The sequence below is a fragment of the Scyliorhinus torazame genome, chromosome 8 (genome assembly GCF_047496885.1).
Source record: "Scyliorhinus torazame isolate Kashiwa2021f chromosome 8, sScyTor2.1, whole genome shotgun sequence".
In the NCBI taxonomy this organism is placed as follows: domain Eukaryota; kingdom Metazoa; phylum Chordata; class Chondrichthyes; order Carcharhiniformes; family Scyliorhinidae; genus Scyliorhinus; species Scyliorhinus torazame.
Window position 1 is genome coordinate 10,419,229 of NC_092714.1, and position 18,745 is coordinate 10,437,973.

The window sequence follows — 18,745 nt, forward strand, 5'->3', positions numbered from 1 at the left end:
ACTTCTGCAGGCACCCTGTCATTGGTGGCTGGTTTCCAACGCTTAGCCAATCATTAGCAAGTCACAGGAAAAGGAAAACAAACAAACCAATCAGAAGTGAAAGTGAGGCAGTCTGTAGTTCACAAAGTCCGAGTGAAAGGTAAGTTGAGAGACAGAGGAGGTGAGGGTAAGCACCGTGCGATCAATTCAGTGACCAGTCTGGTGGACTTCTCATTCTGGGAGAACCTCAATGAAGTCGGTACCACTCTGGAGCAGTGAACCAAGGCGTTCCTTCTCAATATTCTCACTTCTTTTATCCCAAAGCCAACTCAAAATGCCAAATCGGCAGCAGTCTACTAATGTCACACCGACTGTGGTGAATAAGACCGTAACACCCACCTCATTCCAAGGGGAGTGCAGTAACTCTCGATCTGCAATCAGGAGGTCTGCTTTCCAAATGTGATCAGACGCCCCACTTGCCTGGATGAGTGCAACTCCAACAACACTCAAGAAGCTCAACACCATCCGTGACAAAGCAGCCCCACTTGATGAGCACCCCACTCACCACCTTTAACATGCACTCCCTCCGCCACCGAGGCACCTTAGCAGCCGTGTCGACGGGATGCACTGCAGCGACTCCCCAATGCACCTTCCAAACCCACACCCTCTACCACCTAGAAAGACAAGGGCCGCAGATACATGGGAACACCTGCAAGTTCCCCTCACACCATCCTGACTTGCACATATATCGCCGCGTTCCTGCACTGCCACTGAATCAAAATCCGGGAACTCCCTCCCTTACAGCACTTCTTTCCTTGATCAACTTTCTCACCTGCTGCTCTACGTTTTTCTCCTGTGGACACTCACTTTCGATAGCTCCATAAGTTCTGGCAACTCTCCTCAGATCCTCTCCCCACCCAACAGAGTCCCTGCACCCACAAACTCCGCCACCCCCACCCCAGCCTCCTCCAGCACAGCCCAGAACCTCCACCAAAGACCACTCTTCATGAGGGAGCCAAGAGTTTAGTCGCCCACTTTGCCACAGAGCTTGAAATGTTATCCTGTCCGCAGATGTTATCGGCACTCGGCATTTACCAGCCCAAAGATGATCGGCCGCAGGAAATGGGGCCGATTTCCCCCTCCCTCCTCCCAATCCTCGGGTTCCTCAAACCGGCTGTAACATTGTAATAGAGGCCCGACTGTCAACGCAACGCAGCTTCGGGATCAACCCTATAGACGACAACAGGAACTTGCAGATCTTCTAACCTGGCCTGTGACTGGTTTTATAGAGTACACGTCTACATGGAGTGATGTTCCATCTCCCCCCCCCCCCAAAAAAAACAATGACCAAGCTTTTCCTGGGCACCACGAACTGGCATTTTCCCAAAGGCCGCCCCACTCTGCTCACCTGCGTAGTTGCTGAGTCCCTTCCTCTTCTTCCTCCGCCAGTACAGCCAGATGCTGAAGCCCATCAGGATGACCCAGCAGGCTCCCCCGATGCCCGCGATGAAGGCCGGCTGCTTCACCACGTCCGTGATCTGCTCCGTGATGCTGTTGTTGCTCCCAGGCCCAGTCATGAAGATGTCATCACCACGGCCCCCTGCGGACAGTACATTCCCTTTCATTTACCAACCATCAACCATCGGGAATTTTAAAATGCAACAATTTGGAGGCGCCCCTTTATACCCATGAGATTCCGTGACATGCCCGTGCAGGGCATGGCGGACCATCAATGTTTCATCAAAGTTGCTCTGTCACAAAGGCAAGGCTGGCATGATCTTTAAGTTCATGAACCTGGGGAAAAGCATTTGGAAGGATTGCTCGTGCTTGCTTATCTTCTCGCTCTTTCCTTGGAGTGGAGATGCCGGCGTTGGGCTGGGGTGGGCACAGTGAGGAGTCTTACAACACCAGGTTAAAGTGGAACAGCTTTGTTTCAAACACTAGCTTTTGGAGCACTGCTCCTTCCTCAGGTGGTTCGAAACAAACCTGTTGGACTTCAACCTGGTGTTGTAAGACTTGTTACTCTTTCCTTGGAGAAGAGGGTGAAGGACTTGACCATTTTTCAGGCTCATTCAGCCTATCTAGCCCTATACGGTGTTACAAGATTTCAAAATCCTTATGTTATGATATGTATTTAATATAATCAAGGGAGCCGGCTGGATGTGAATATTATCCTGGCAACTCATTGCTGTCAATGGCGAGGCAATTAAAATCGGGGGGGTGCAAGAGAGCAGAGCTGGAGAATCAGAGAGGTATTGGAGGGTTGCAAGGCAAGAGGAGATTCCAGAATAGAGAGAGGGGGTGAGGCCATGAAGGAATCTGAACACAATCATTCGAATTTTAAAATCAAGGTGTTGCTGGGATCAGGGCCAATGATGAGCGAACGGGACCTGTTACAATACACACAGCGGCAGGCAGCAGGACGTGTAGACGAGCTCGAGTTGACAGAGCTTACATTGAAAGGCGCAAGTCGTGTACTGTATGTGACGTCATGAGAAATGTACAAAACTGTAAGGGTTAATGTTAAGTCTGAATCAAACACTAGAGGGAACTAGATGCATAACTAGATAAAGCATTGATGCTAAGCCTTCTGGGAGAGTGTTGAGGAGAAGGCTAGGAGAAAGACTGTAGGGAAGTTAGTGCGAGTGAGAGCAGATCATAGTTATTGTATTAGTGTAGAGATTAGTGGTAGATGAGTGTAGATTGTATGTTTATTGTCAATTGTTTATTATATACTAGTAAGTGGTCGAATTCAATTAAGTAGTGCAAATAAATCTTAAGCTTTGTTTAATACAAACGCTAGTTGTGGTCTTTGTGAACACTACGCCAACCAACCTGGGATCTGAACCACAAAGAGAACCACATGGTACCAGGAGTGTACTTCTAAAAAAATAAGCAATTATTTTCGATAGTAGCTTTAAGAAAATTCAGAAAAACAGTCACGCGGCTTCACCGATTGAGAAATCTGCGCGAACAATGGATCAGTACACTGCAGCCTCAGAGGAGGGAGGGCTGTTTCGAACCCAGCTTACCGATGATTATGAGCTGCGGCTCACTCGTCACACCGACACCAGCACCAGTGCTGGCAGCAACCTGGACTCGGTACTGGACGCCGGGGAGAAGGCCACCGATCACCACTGAGCGAATGGCGGCATCCACCGTCTTGTTGATGTGAAAACGGGTGGCATTGCCCAAGCACCAAATCTGCCGGCGAGAGCGGAGAGAGAGGGAAGAGCAGAATGTCACCAGGGGAAACCAATGCAATGAGTTCCTTAGCTTGCTCAATGTCTCATTTATTAGTGGTTACGCCACTGGACTGGTAACCAACACATCAAAGTCCAGCTCCTGAGGTCAGATACGCAATGTGCACAAACAATACCATGGTGACCCATGATACACCATCAGATAGCTTCGATAAACTTCCCCCTCCTTCAAACATGCTCACAGAAACATGTTTGCCCCTTGAGGGGAAATCACAGAGATGTTTTGCCGTTACCATGTGTAATTAATTTTGCAGATAGATTATTCATTGGGAAGTTGTGACGACAAGTCTGACAACTCAGTGATTGGAGGAGAAGGCAAACGCAACGTTAGCATTCATGGCGAGAGGGCTAGAATACATGAGTAGGGATGTACTTCTAAGGTTGTACAAGGCTCTGGATGGACCCCATTTGGAGTACTGTGAGCAGTTTTGAGCCCCGTATCTAAGGAAGGATGTGCTGGCCTTGGAATGGGACCAGAGGAGGTTCACAAGAATGATCCCTGGAATGAAGAACTTGTCATATGAGGAACGGTTGAGGACTCTGGGTCTGTATTCGTTGGAGTTTAGAAGGATGAGGGGGGATTTTACGGAAACTTTCAGAATACTGCGAGGCCTGGATACAGTGGACGTGGAGAGGATGTTTCCACTTGTAGGAAAAACTAGAACCAGACGACACAATCTCTAAGTAAAGGTACGATCCTTTAAAACAGGGATGAGGAGGAATTTCTTCAGCCAGAGGATGGTGAATCTGAGGAACTCTTTGCCGCAGAAGGCTGTGGAGGCCAAATCACTGTGTGTTTAAGATAGAGATAGATAGGTTCTTGATTAATAACGGGATCAGGGGTTATGGGGAGAACGCAGGAGAATGGGGATGAGAAAAATATCAGCCATGATTGAATGGCGGAGCAGACTCGATGGGCCGAGTGGCCTAATTCTGCTCCGACGTCTTATGGCATTATGGAGGGGGTGGGTGTTCGGGATGGCGGGGTGGGGCAGATGGCAGGCGGTGGGTGCGATGACAGCGAGCTCTTCAGCTTGCCCTGGCGACATGGATGATTGTTCTCGATTTGATAAAGCATCTGCAATTTATCAGTGCCACAATTTGAGCATGGGAGCTTGGATTAAAAGTAACGGTTACTGCCCCGGGTTACAACCAGAAAATGGAAGCCATGAGGGTCGATTGCCACCTCATTGTGTTCAATGGAGTTGCACTGATATTCTTTGTCAGTCCTCATTAATCCCCAATTTGTTGTTTAATTAAAAAACAAATCATGCACACAGTGGGTTAGACACTGTTATTTCTATCTGTATGCCACCTGATTGCAGACAGGGGCCGGCTGAATATGTTCCTCGACACTCAAATGCGCCACATTTTGTCCATTTCATTCAGTGAGGTCACAGGATTGCATAGGAAAGAAATGTATCTAACCCCGTGCTGTACCTGTCCTGGGAGTGTTTGATGGGGACAGTGTAGAGGGAGCTTTACTCTGTATCTAACCCCGTGCTGTACGTGTCCTGGGAGTGTTTGATGGGGACTGTGTAGAGGGAGCTTTACTCTGTATCTAACCCCATGCTGTGCCTGTCCTGGGAGTGTTTGATGGGGACAGTGTAGAGGGAGCTTTACTCTGTATCTAACCCCGTGCTGTACCTGTCCTGGGAGTGTTTGATGGGGACAGTGTAGAGGGAGCTTTACTCTGTATCTAACCCCGTGCTGTACCTGTCCTGGGAGTGTTTGATGGGGACAGTGTAGAGGGAGCTTTACTCTGTATCTAACCCCGTGCTGTACCTGTCCTGGGAGTGTTTGATGGGGACAGTGTAGAGGGAGCTTTACTCTGTATCTAACCCCGTGCTGTACCTGTCCTGGGAGTGTTTGATGGGGACAGTGTAGAGGGAGCTTTACTCTGTATCTAACCCCGTGCTGTACCTGTCCTGGGAGTGTTTGATGGGGACAGTGTAGAGGGAGCTTTACTCTGTATCTAACCCCGTGCTGTACCTGTCCTGGGAGTGTTTGATGGGGACAGTGTAGAGGGAGCTTTACTCTGTATCTAACCCCGTGCTGTACCTGTCCTGGGAGTGTTTGATGGGGACAGTGTAGAGGGAGCTTTACTCTGTATCTAACCCCGTGCTGTACCTGTCCTGGGAGTGTTTGATGGGGACAGTGTAGAGGGAGCTTTACTCTGTATCTAACCCCGTGCTGTACCTGTCCTGGGAGTGTTTGATGGGGACAGTGTAGAGGGAGCTTTACTCTGTATCTAACCCCGTGCTGTACCTGTCCTGGGAGTGTTTGATGGGGACAGTGAAGAGGGAGCTTTACTCTGTATCTATCCCTGTGCTGTACCTGTCCTGGGAGTGTTTGATGGGGACAGTGTAGAGGGAGCTTTACTCTGTATCTAACCCCGTGCTGTACCTGTCCTGGGAGTATTTGAAAAGGAGAATGTTCGCTTCCACAGAACTAACTTGCCTCACCCAGTTAAGCACAATAAAATGACAAAACAACAAACTAAAAGAAAACAGTCATTTCAGCATCTTGTGGGTGAGAAAGACTGGGGATTTGCTTAATTAGCCATTACATGGATCTCAAACACTGCTGCTGATTAATGGAGTGATCCCCCCCCCCCCCCCCACCCCAACTCCTTTAGAGATTGAGACATGGAGCATTAATCTGAAATCTACAGAATGTGACCAAAATAGAAAATAGTCTTGTAGCTGGAACAACCCAGTACATTCTAAACTATCACATCTACATGGTGTGCAATGTTTTATTCAATTGTGGGATGTGGATACCAAAGCGGGCAGTTAGTGTCCATTCTTTATGGTACTTGAGGAAGTGGGGGTGAGCCACCTTCTTGAACCACTGCAGTCCCTGTGGAGTAGGTACGCCCACTGTGCTGTTAGAGAGAGAGTTCCAGGATTTTGGCCCAGCGACAGTGAAGACACCAATATATTTCCAAGTCAGAATATTTTGAGACGTGAAAATGAACATCCAGATAGTGGTGTTCCCAAACTTCTGCTACACTGTTCTTCAGCTAGTGGCTGCGGGTTTGGAAGGTGCTGTCGAAGGATCCTTGATGAGTAATCCTCATGCATCTTGTCGATGGCACACACTGTTGCTGTTGTGCATCAATGGTGTTAGATATGAATGTTTAAGGTGGTGCTTGCGGTTTCAATCAAGTGGACTGCTTTTTCCCAGATGGTAATGAGCTTTTTGAGTGTTGTAGGAGCTACGTTTGCCCAGGCAAGTGGCAAATATCCCATCACACTCCTGACTTGTGCCTTGTAGATGGTGGACAGGCGTTGGGGAGTCAGGACGTGAGATACTCACCACAGGATTCCCAGCCTCGAATCTGCTCTTGTAGCCACAGTATTTATGTGGCTGGTCCAGTTCAGTTTCTGGTCAATAGTCGCCCCCAGGGCTTTGATAATTGAGGTTTAGCAATGGTAACTCTTTGAATGTCAAGGGGGAGATGGTTAGATTCTCTCCCATTGGAGATGGTCACTGACACTTGTGTGGCGTGAATGGTATTTGCCATGTGTCAGTTCAAATCTAAATGATTGTCCAGATCTTGCAGCATGAAGGCGTAGACAGTCTCAAATCTGGAATTTGTCGACCATACTTGGCTGAGGCTGTAATGAGGTCTGGAGCCTGGTGCCCCCGACAGAATCCAAACTGGGCTTTGGTATACATGATATTGCTGAGTAAGTGCTGCTTGAAAGTCCTGTCGATGATACCTTCCAGCACTTAGCTGATGATCGAGAGTAGACTCATAGGGCCTAATTGGCTGAATTGGATTTGTCCTGCTTTTTTGTGGACAGGACGTACCTGGGCAATTTGGCATGCTGTTGGATAGATTTCACTGTGAACAACACTGTACATTATAATAAATCTTTGCACTGCACAATACACTCAAGGCTATCCAGCCTGCGCACCCTACAGTACTGAAAAGAGGGTTAGAATCCCATACATCAGATTTTCTCCCCAATCTGTGTCCAAGTTCTTGGTGTTAGCCAGGGCAGACACTGGGCTGTAACCATTAACTCAATACCACCCGGGCTCAGGAAAAATGGGGCGGACAGGGGTTTAACCTGGATTTCCTTTTAATTATTACCGAGTGATGTCCGGTGACCAATGGGAAGGGGCTGACTATGAAGCCCTCCACAGTTGGATAGCTTTCCATCACTTACCATCTGATCTCATGCGCAAAGAATGGGTTTGAGAGATAAGAGTCTGGACATTCAGTTTTTTCATCGTGTCACGGAATGTCCAGGATGCTGGCAAGACCAGCGTTTGTTGTTCATCCCTAATTACCCTTGAGGGGGTGTTGGTGAAATGAAATGAATTTAAATGAAAATCACTTATTGTTACAAGTAGGCTTCAAATGAAGTTACTGTGAAAAGCCCCTAGTCGCCACATTCCGGCACCTGTTCGGGGAGGCTGTTACGGGAATTGAACCGTGCTGCTGGCCTGCCTTGTCTGCTTTCAAAGCCAGCGATTTAGCCCTATGGTGAGCTGCCTTCTCAAACCGCCGCCATGCTGTGTAGGTACACCTGCAGCGCTGTTAGGGAGGGAGTTGCAGGAATTCGACCCAGTCACAGTGAAGGAACAAGTTTAGACTTTGGCCTTCACTGGGGATATGAGGGGAAACGTCATGGAGGACAGTGAGAGCGACCTTGCTTCTACAGCGAACTAGTCATGCCAGGGACAGCTGACCTGTGGCCTACTTCCCACCGCATCCCCCCCCCCACCCCACCCCCCGCCCCATTCTTCACAGCCCCAGCCGAGCAGGGTCTGTCCCACGGGATGCTCACCTTATACTCCTGGATGATGCCGTTCTGTTGCTCCAGGGGTGGTGGGTCCCAGGAGACACTGATGCTGGTGCTGTTGTGGTTCCCAACCATCATCACAGTGACAGACTGTGGGGGAGCACTGGGGGCTGCACAGGGACAGACAAGCAGAAACAGCAGGAAACCATTAATGCAACCGGCGGACTGTACACTTTGCGTAAGCAGAGAGATTTCGCAACACCATGTTTGCCAGCTCTACCTCACCCCTCAACAGCCATTCCCCGTGGATAAGAGATACATAAAGCCGTTCCATAAAACAATATTTCACAGGTTAGGCTCTTTGATGCCTGCCTCAGCTCAAATGCTGCTAAAATGTTCATCCTTGCTTTTATCACGTTCAGACTCGATTATCCCAATGTTCTCCAGGCCAGCCTCCTCGTCTTACACCGTCCTGTCACTTCAACCCATCCAAAGCTCTGCTGTCTGCATCCTCGCTTGCGCAATGTTCCGTTCACCCATCATCCCTGCGTCCACTGGGGGAGCACGGCGGCACAGTGGTTAGCACTGCTGCCTCACGGAGCCGAGGTCCCAGGTTCGATCCCGGCCCCGGGTCACCGTCCGTCTGGAGTTTGCACATTCTCCCCGTGTCTGCGTGGGTTTCGCCCCCACAACCCATAAGGTGTGCAGGTTAGGTGGATTGGCCACGCTAAATTGCCCCTTAATTGGGGGAGAAAAAAAGAATTGGGAACTCTGCATTTATTTATTTTTAATCCCTGCGTCCACTGACCCACACTGGCTCCCATTCCCGTGATGCCTCGAGCTTCACATTCTCATCCTTGACATGGCAAAACGCTCCCAGGGGCTTCACATCAGCGATTGTCAAACAGAATTCGACACCGAAGCACGTGAGGAGATATCAGGGACGGGTGACCACAAGCCGGGTCAAAGAGATAAGCTGTGAGAAGACGGGGGCAATGCAGCAACGTCACAGGTCTAGAGAGGCCCAGGTTAATGTTCTGAGGACAGGGGTTCAAACCCCATTTTCACAGCTGGTGGAATTTAAATTCAATGACTAAATCGGGAATGACAAAGCCAGTCTCAGTAATGGTGACCTTGACAACCATTGTCAATTGTCGCAAAACCTTTAGGGAAGGAAATCTGCCATCCTTGCCTGGTCTGGCCTACATGTGACTCCAGACCCACAGCAATGGGGTTGACTCTTAAATGCTCTCTGAAACGGCCCAGCAAATCACTCAGTTCAATAGCAATTAGGGATGGACTATAATCGCTGGCCCGTGAATGAATAAACTAAGAAGAGATTGAATGGAGGAGATCGAGATAGGGAGGCAGCGAGGGTTATGGAAGGTGTTCCAGAATTTGGGCCCAGGCTGCCAGCGTGGGAATTCAGGTTTGCACAAAATTCAGGATGCACAGAAGGCCGCAGTTGAACAGATATTCCAGAGGGTTGTGGGCTGCAGGCGCTGACAGGAACAGGGGGAGGTGAGGCCATGGAGAGATTTGAGCAGGGGAACGAGAATTTGAAGATTGAGGCATTGCTGGACTGCGAGCCAATGGAGGTCCAGGCAGAACGGGGGGACGGGGGACCGGGGGATGGGGGGTGACGAGTGAATGGGACGCAAGAGAGGCTGACGGTAGGAGGGCACAATGCACCCAGTGGTCTAAGCGCGTCACCAACACTCAATGGCGTATGCTGAGGTTAATAAAGGGCCAACGGCTCGGAAAACCCATGCCAAGAAGGAGCAGCTTGGGCTCCGATAGAGAGGATGAGATTGGGAATCCGGAACACACTGGGGTGGGGAGGATGGTGGTGGGGCGGGGAGAGTGGGGGGGGGGGGTAACTGGGAGGAGACAGGTAGAAGGAGTAACATGAAAAAGACTTCAAGCAGAGACGTGACGTTGCGCACAAGGCAAAACCCCGCTCGGCGAAAGAGCCGTCCCTTTTTCAAACAGAAATAATAATAATCGCTCATTGTCACAAGTAGGCTTCAATGAAGTTACTGTGAAAAGCCCCTAGTCGCCGCATTCCGGCGCCTGTTCGGGGAGGCCAGTACGGGAAAGGAAAGTTGACGACTATTCAGCCAAGTGATGATTCACTCTGTATTTTGCAGGATCCGTTTCTGACGCTGCGCAGCCTCCTTCACTGTAACCTCTGCCTCCTTGCTGGCTGGTAACCAGCACTCATAAATCCCGACATTTTATTAGAAAAAAAGTAAGGATGTTTTTTGATTTGATTTGATTTGATTTATTAATGTCATATGTATTGGGATACAGTGAAAAGTATTGTTTCTTGCATGCTGTACAAACAATGCATACCGTACATAGGGAAGGAAGGAGAGACTGCAGAATATAATGTTACAGTTATAGCAAGGTGTAGAGAAAAGATCAACTTAATACGAGGTAGGTCCATTCTAAAGTCTGATGGTAGCAGGGAAGAAGCTGTTCTTGAGTCGGTTTGTACGTGACCTCAAACTTTGGTATCTTTTTCCTGACGGAAGAAGGTGGAAGAGAGAATGTCCGGGGTGCGAGGGGTCCTTAATTATGCTGGCTGCCTTTCTGAGGCAGCGGGAATTGTAGACAGAGTCGATGGATGGGAGGCTGGTTTGCGTGATGGACTGGGCTACATTCACGGCCTTTTGTAATTTCCTGCAGTCTTGGGCAGAGCAGGATCCATACCAAGCTGTGATACAACCAGAAAGAATGCTTTCTATGGTGCATCTGTAGAAGTTGGTGAGAGTCGTAGGTGACATGCCAAATTTCCTTAGACTTCTGAGAAAGTAGAGTCATTGGTGGGCTTTCTGAACTATAGTGTCGGCATGGGGGGACCAGGACAAGTTGTTGGTGATCTGGACACCTAGAAACTTGAAGCTCTCGACCCTTTCTACTTCGTTCCCATTGATATAGACAGGGGCATGTTCTCCACTACGCTTCCTGAAGTCGATGACAATCTCCTTCGTTTTGTTGACATTGAGGGAGAGATTATTGTCGTCGCACCAGTTCACCAGATTCTCTATCTCATTCCTGTGCTCCGTCTCGTCATTGTTTGAGATCTGACCCACTACGCTGGTGTCATCAGCAAATTTGAAAATCGAGTTGGAGGGGAATTTGGCCACACAGTCATAGGTGTATAAGGAGTATAGAAGGGGGCTGAGGACACAGCCTTGTGGGGCACAGGTGTTGAGGATGACCGTGGAGGAGGTGTTGTTGCCTATCCTTACTGATTGTGGCCTGTGGGTTAGGAAGTTCAGGATCCAGTCGCAGAGGGAGGAGCCGAGGCCAAGGCCACGGAGTTTGGAGATGTGTTTCGTAGGAATGATGATGATGTTGAAGGCTGAGCTGTAGTCGATAAACAGGAGTCTGACATTGGTGTCTTTGTTATCTAGGTGTTCCAGGGTAGAATGCAGTTGGCTCCCTTCACTCAGTTCCGTGTGCATTTTGAGGACATGGAGATGTCTTTGTGGGAGATGCCGCGAGAGGGAGTGGGGCTGTGGCGGAAGGGGAAGGAGGTCGATAGAGGGTTAAATTGTGGCAACAGTGCTTAATGTCCTAATGAACAATAACATTCGGTACAGGTTTCATTTCATGCCCTGTGCTGCAAAGTACTCTTAATGGGATTCTGTGGAGAGCATCAATAAAAGACTGGATTGATTACTGACAGACTGAGCTTCAAGGGTGTTGAACAGGGTCACTCGCATTTTGTGATGGGGGAGGGGAGGAAATTAAATTACTTCATTCCCCAGGAGTTGAGTGGAATTTTTTTTTTGAGGTTGGGGGCCATTGCGTTGCCAACTCTAATGTTACACATCACCCACACTGTGTTGTTTTATTTTTCAAATTGAACGCAGGTCACCGGGTTAGGTGACACAGCAAATAGCAAAGAAGGGAATCGACCGTACGTTGGCAAAAGAGGAGCAGGGAGATGACGTGAGATGGGAAAACTGTGGCAGGCATGAGGTAGGACGAGATCCCGCACTCTGGACGTACAAAATGTAGCCCAGAATATTTTCCAAACGGTCAACAGTTGTGGACTGTGTGCAGGGATAACTGAGTGCGACGGGGCACGTGCAGAAAAATCATTTCAAAGACTAATGAGATGCCTTCATCTGAAGGGGGCCGGATTCTAAAGGGACGGAAGTTATGTTGGGGCTGCGGAACTCTGGCTAGTCCCAGCAGGAGCACGTCGCTCAGTTCTGGGCCCCACATCCCAGGAAGGGTAGCTTGGCTTTGGATCAGAGAGAGAGTGTCCATTCACCAGAATGATACCGGGACTAAAAGGGACAGATTATGACAGCTTGCAAAACCTGGTTTTGTATTCCCTCGAGTGCAAAGGATTAAGGGGTGTTATAATCGAGATGTTTAAGGCGATTAATGAATTTGATTGAGTAGATAAGAGAGAAACTATTTCTCCAGGGAGGTATGGTGGGGGGGACTACATTTTTATTGGGTAAAGGGATAATACAGAACCAACATCGGAGATAAATTAGCCATGATCTAATTAAATGATGGAACAGGGACAGATTGGCCTCCTCTGGTCCCTACTCTCCCATGGTGTGCAGTGTATTCACATCAGGCGCAGTCTAACGGAAAGGTTTCCAAGTGTCATTCCCACCAGCTCTGCCAGTGAGTTCCCCACCGCTATCTAACCACACTTAGGACGCGATTTAACTGAATCAAGTCCCACAGCGAGCGCATTTCGCCGTCTGTTTCGCGACGCTTGCCACACCGAGAAACACAACGCTATTAAGCGACATTCGGGTTCCATAGGGAGTCTCTGCGGGGAATGCGTGGCCAAGGTCACATAGAGCCCCGTCTTCTGCACTGAGGAGCTCTGCTCACCGGAATTCCTCAATGCAGCGAGAGATCAGGACACCACCTTTAGGTGGCCTCACACTCCGCACCCCCCCCCCACCCCGCCCGCCTCCACACACCCTTAAATCCCATGCAGAGCGACTCAAGCCTGATCGTCACTGCTCAGAAAATGCCAGCCTGGCACCCACGTGGCACTGACAGGTTGGCAGTACCAGGGTGCCTGGGTGGCACCAGTAGTGCCACTGTACGATCTTGGCAAAGGATAGGCATCTGGGGGCCTCCTATCCCACGAGTGCCGTTCAGCCTGGTTCCCGTTTCTGGAGGGCAGTACTGCACAGAGCTTGCACGAGGTCTCCAAGGTGAAGGGCATCGATCCCAACATCTTGGGTGTCTCGGGAAACTGCAAATTTGCCATAAACGTTATCCCGCCCACAAGGGACAGGATTTACATCACAGCGTCTCGTGAGATCACGTTTGATCTCGCGAGGCATTGCGACCCTGGTCGATCCCAGGAGCGGAGCCCCCTGGCTTCTATCGCCATGCTGTGCTGCGGCGAGATGCTTTTCGGGTGCAGCGTGGCCGTTCAATCTCGCCCTTAGTCACTTTCTTGGGCCGTGGGGAGTTTCTCTCTGGGCTAGCCCACACTTAGAATTATTTACACCACTGGGGGGCTGAGCTCGCTGACCTGACCAGCTCCTCAGAGATTGGCCCACCATTTTGAAAGGGCGCCCCAACCTCTAAGTGAGGCTTTTCGGCCTAAATGTACAGGTCATTGTGCCCACACGAGCCTTCTGCCACCCTTTCATAGAATCCCTCCAGTTCAGAGCGTTTATCCAGCTTCTCCTTAAATACATCGATACTAGTCACCTCAACCACTCTTTGTGGTAGTGATTGAACAATCACCACTCTCTGGGTCAGGAGGTTTCACATGGTGTCCCAATTATTGACAACTTTATATTTACGCTTGTCTGTTTTGGCCTCGGTCACATCTTTCCAATGTCTACCCTATCACCGCCCTTCATAATTGTAAGGACTCCTGTTTACCTGTTTTTGGTGTTGTGTTGAGAGAGGAATGGGACAGAGAACTTCTTTCTCAAATCATTCTCAGCATAAAGGCATCACGGGCAAGACCAGCATTTACCTCCCATCCCTAGTTGTGGCTTGTTAGGCCACTTCGGACAACAGCTCAAAGTCACTCGTGTCGCTGTGGGTGCAAGGTCACAAGTGGCCCAGGCTGAGTGGAGGGGGACGAGAGCTTCAGATCTCCACTCACCTTTGTGCAACAGTGCTCCTGAGTTTGCTGATATTTTGCCCTCCACCTCGTTTAAAATTGGTCTGAACTCCTTCCCCCTCTTGATGAGTTCAGCTGAGGTTAGGCATTGAACCTGGAGGCTTTCTCAACGTCTAACGTTCTGTCATATTAAACCTGTGTCGATCTTTGATTAGATCACCCTTGAAAGTCAGAGAGATCAAGGAGTACAGGTCCACAGTCACTGAAAGGGGCAACACAGGTGGAGAAGGTAGTCAAGAAGGCATACGGCATGCTTGCCTTCATTGGCCGGAGCATTGAGTATAAGAATTGGCAAGTCATGTTGCAGCTGTATAGAACCTTAGTTAGGCCACACTTAGGAGTATAGAGTTCAATTCTGGTCGCCACACTACCAGAAGGATGTGGAGGCTTTAGAGAGGGTGCAGAAGAGATTTACCAGAATGTTGCCTGGTATGGAGGGCATTAGCTATGAGGAGTGTTTAATAAACTCGGTTTGTTCTCACTGGAATGACGGAGGTTGAGGGGCGACCTGATAGAGGTCTACAAAATTATGAGGGGCATAATCAGAGTGGATAGTCAGGGGCTTTTCCCCAGGGTAGAGGGGTCAATTACTAGGGGGCATAGGTTTAAGGTGAGAGGGGCAAGGTTTAGAGTAGATGTACGAGGCAAGTTTTTTACACAGAGGGTAGTGGGTGCCTGGAACTCGCTGCCGGAGGAGGTGGTGGAAGCAGGGACGATAGTGATGTTTAAGGGGCATCTTGACAAATACATGAATAGGATGGGAATAGAGGGATATGGACCCAGGAAGTGTAGAAGATTGTAGTCTAGTCGGGCAGCATGGTCTGCATGGGCTTGGAGGGCCGAAGGGCCTGTTCCTGTGCTGTACATTTCTTTGTTCTTTGTTGATTTAAGGGCAATGGTGTCACAGTGGTAATATTACTGGATCAGTAACCCAATGGCCTGGGCTAATGCTCTAGGAAACACTGGTTCCTATCCCACCCTGGCACTGGGTAGAACTTACATTCAATTATTTAATCTGGAATATGAAGCTAGTCTCGGTAATGATGACCATGAGCCTATCAATGATTGACGTGGTTCACTGATGTCCTTTGGGGAATGATATCTTCCACCGTTACCTGGTCTGGCCTACATGTGACTCCAGACCCCACACAGCAATCTGGTTGACTCTTAACTGCCCTCGGGAATGAACAAGCGAGACACTCCGCTTGGGCAATTAGGCAGGGGCAACACATGTCCTCATCTCATGACAGAATTTTTAAAAATGTACTGTGTGCGGTTCTGGTCTCCGTCATCGAAACAATACAGAGACACGAGAGAAGGTGCAAAATAATTACAAGACTGGTTTTAATTGTCAAGAAGATTGAACGAGCTGAGGTTATCTCGCATAGTGGTCAGCAATGTTGCTTCACAGCGCCAGGGTCCAAGGTTCGATTCCCGCTTGGGTCAATGTCTGTGCGGAGTCTGCGCGTTCTGCCTGTGTCTGCGTGGGTTTCCTCCGGGTGCTCCAGTTTCATAGAACATAGTACATACAGTGCAGAAGGAGGCTATTCGGCCTATCGAGTCTGCACCGACCCACTTAAGCCCTCACTTCCACCCGATCCCAATAACCCCTCCAACCTTTTTGGTCACTAAGGACAATTTATCATGGCCAATCCACCTAACCGGCACGTCTTTGGACTGTGGGAGGAAACCGGAGCACCAGCAGGAAACCGACGCAGACATGGGGAGAACGTGCAGACACTGCACAGCCAGTGATCCAGCAGGGAATTTCCTCCCACAAGTCCCGAAAGACGTGCTGTTTAAGTAATTTGGACATTCTGAATTCTACCTCTGTGTATCCGAACAGGCGCCGGAATGTGGCGACTGCGGGCTTTTCATAGTAAGTTCATTGCAGTGTTAATGTAAGCCTACTTGTGACAATAAGGATTATTATTGTTATTATCTTCTCAATAGAAGAGGCTGAGAGCTGGATATTGTCGGGGTGTGATAGGATAGACGAAGAGAAAATGTCTCCACAGGCCATAAGCAGCTATTGGATAGGTACATGGATTACGGTAAAATGATATAGTGTAGATTTATTTGTTCTTAAGGGCAGCACAGTAGCATTGTAGATAGCACAATTGCTTCACAGCTCCAGGGACCCAGGTTCAATTCCGGCTTGGTTCACTGTCTGTGCGGAGTCTGCACATCCTCCCCGTGTCTGCGTGGGTTTCCTCCGGGTGCTCCGGTTTCCTCCCACAGTCCAAAGATGCGCAGGTTAGGTGGATTGGCCATGATAAATTGCCCTTAGTGTCCAAAATTGCCCTTAGTGTTGGGTGGAGGTGTTGACTTTGGGTAGGGTGCTCTTTCCAAGAGCCGATGCAGACTCGATGGGCCGAATGGCCTCATTCTGCACTGTAAATTCAATGATAATCTATGATTAATCTAGGACAAAGGTTCGGCACAACATCGTGGGCCGAAGGGCCTGTTCTGTGCTGTATTTTTCTATGTTCTATGTTCTATGTTCTAAATACAGGGTCGTCACTAAAATCACCAATATGGGCAGCAAATGAAACATCTCTACTGAAGGAGTGGATAGAATATGGAACTCACTACACAAGGAGCGGTTGAGATAAATAGTATAAATGTATTTAAAAGGAAGCTACATAAACTGCATGAGGGCGAAAGGATACAGTGATAGGTTGAGGTGAATTAGGGTGGAAGGAGGCGCATTTGCGGCACCAAAACTGGCATGGGCCATGTTGGCCGAATGGCCTGTTTTCGGTGCTGTTAAATGCAAGTAACCCAAGCAACACTTTCAAAGGAGTTCTGGTGACTGCCCTCAAATGGAGACACATTGAGAAAAAGTAACGGCTTTGGCTGTGAAACCGTTTTCTCATTTCCCTCCCTGCTAGAGCAAAGAAGGAAAAAAAAATCGCGGCTGAACCCTGACAGGTCAATTATTCCACCTCTCAGCTCCTTCGCAGGGACATGCTGTGAAAACAAAAGTTGCTGTGGATCACACGAGCGCAGCCACATAGAAACTCCATTTGTTATTGTCCAGACAAGGGGAAAGGGCTGGAGATAAACATATTGCTGAAATGTGATAAACTGCTTGCTGTACGAAGGAAAATAATGGGGCTGAAAGTGTGGATGTACATGTCGAAAACTCTTGTCCGACACAGAGTGGAGAGATGGTTGCGGGGTGGGGTGAGGTGTGGAGTGGGGAAGAGAGGGAGTGGCAAGAAGTGAGAAAAAGAAAGAAAAGGAAAAGAACTGGAAGCAGACACTGAAAAGTGACTGGAATAAGGGAAGGGCTGTGAGAAAGGGTATGCGGATAAAGAGAAGGAAACAGCGAATGAAGGAGAGGCACAGAGGGAAGGAGAGGTGGAGCGAGAAAAGGAGATTGAGAGAGACAAAGGGAGAAGGAGAGATCGTGACAGGCAGAGGCAGACTGAACGATAGAACCGGAGAGGGAAGGAGAGATTGAGTGAGACAGAGAGGGAAGGAGCGATAGAGAGAAATAGGAAGGCAAATGGAATGTTAAGGGAGTCTTTCCAAAACTATACAAGGGACTAGTTCGATCACACTTGGAATACTGTGAACACTTTTGGTCTCCTTTTTTAAGGAAAGATATTCTGGCATTGGAGGCAGTCCAGAGAAGGTTCACTCGGTTGATCCCGGGTATGGAGGGATTTTCTTACGAGGAGAGGTTGAGTAGGTTGGGCCTGGACTCATTGGGAGTTTAGAAGAATGAGAGGTGACCTTATTGAGACATATAGGCCGGGATTCTACGACCTGGCGCCGGATACTCCATTCTCCGGCGGCGTTTTTTGGGTGCCGGTGGAATCGCCGCGCCGGTCGGGTGCCGTTGAGAGCGACCCTCCGAAAGATCGGCCTACCTAGGCCCACCCCCTCATCCTATCCACGTAACTCCACATGACCTGCACATCTTTGGGCACTAAAGGGGCAATTTAGCATGGCCAGTCCACCTAACCTAGACATCTTTGGACTGTGGGAGGAAACCGGAGCACCCGGAGGAAACCCACGCACACACGGCGAGAAAGTGCAAACTCCACACGACAGTCACCCGAGGGCAGAATCGAACACGGGTCCCTGACCCTGTGAGGCAGCAGTGCTAACCATTGTGCCACCATGCTGCCCCTGTTGACAGGGTGTAGGGGAGGAGAGAGGGTTGGGAGCTGTAGAATGTCTCTCGCCATTATGCTCTAACCATTATATTATGTTGAACAGGATTGAGGGACCAACTGGTCTTCTTCTGCCCAACGAATTTGCCTCTTCATATTTCCTCCGCAGTCACTTATCTGCCGACAATTAACAGCTGGGCTCACGGAATGAAGCTTGGTGGGTGAGATAAAGAAAGGTCACTGGCACCTGTGGAGCTGTACCCCCAGAAACAATGAGCACCTTCAGTTGAGGAAGGAGAGAGCTGGAGAAAACGATCTGACCAGGTCTTGAAGCTGCCTAGGACAATTCATGTTTCTAACTGATTCAATGGTTCAGAACTTAGAGAATCACAGAATGTTTCCAGCCAAGGTGAAGGCCAATCAGCCTGTCAAGTCTGTGCTATCCCTCTGCAGGAACAATCTCCCAGTGCCACTCCC

The 18,745-nt window shown here is 49.2% G+C and overlaps 1 protein-coding gene across 18 annotated transcripts in view; it reads right to left on the reverse strand.

Annotated features, from left to right (window-relative positions):
* robo2 (roundabout, axon guidance receptor, homolog 2 (Drosophila)) overlaps positions 1 to 18,745 on the reverse strand; it is a 1,628,477-nt gene that overhangs the window by 84,868 nt on the left and 1,524,864 nt on the right. For all 18 annotated transcript variants that reach the window (XM_072513070.1, XM_072513078.1, XM_072513075.1 and 15 more), the window contains exons 15-17: positions 8,048 to 8,172; positions 3,012 to 3,183; positions 1,388 to 1,579 (exon numbers count right to left, since the gene is read on the reverse strand). In XM_072513070.1, the coding sequence (XP_072369171.1) occupies positions 1,388 to 1,579; positions 3,012 to 3,183; positions 8,048 to 8,172 (489 nt within the window). The remainder of the gene's footprint in view (positions 1 to 1,387; positions 1,580 to 3,011; positions 3,184 to 8,047; positions 8,173 to 18,745) is intronic.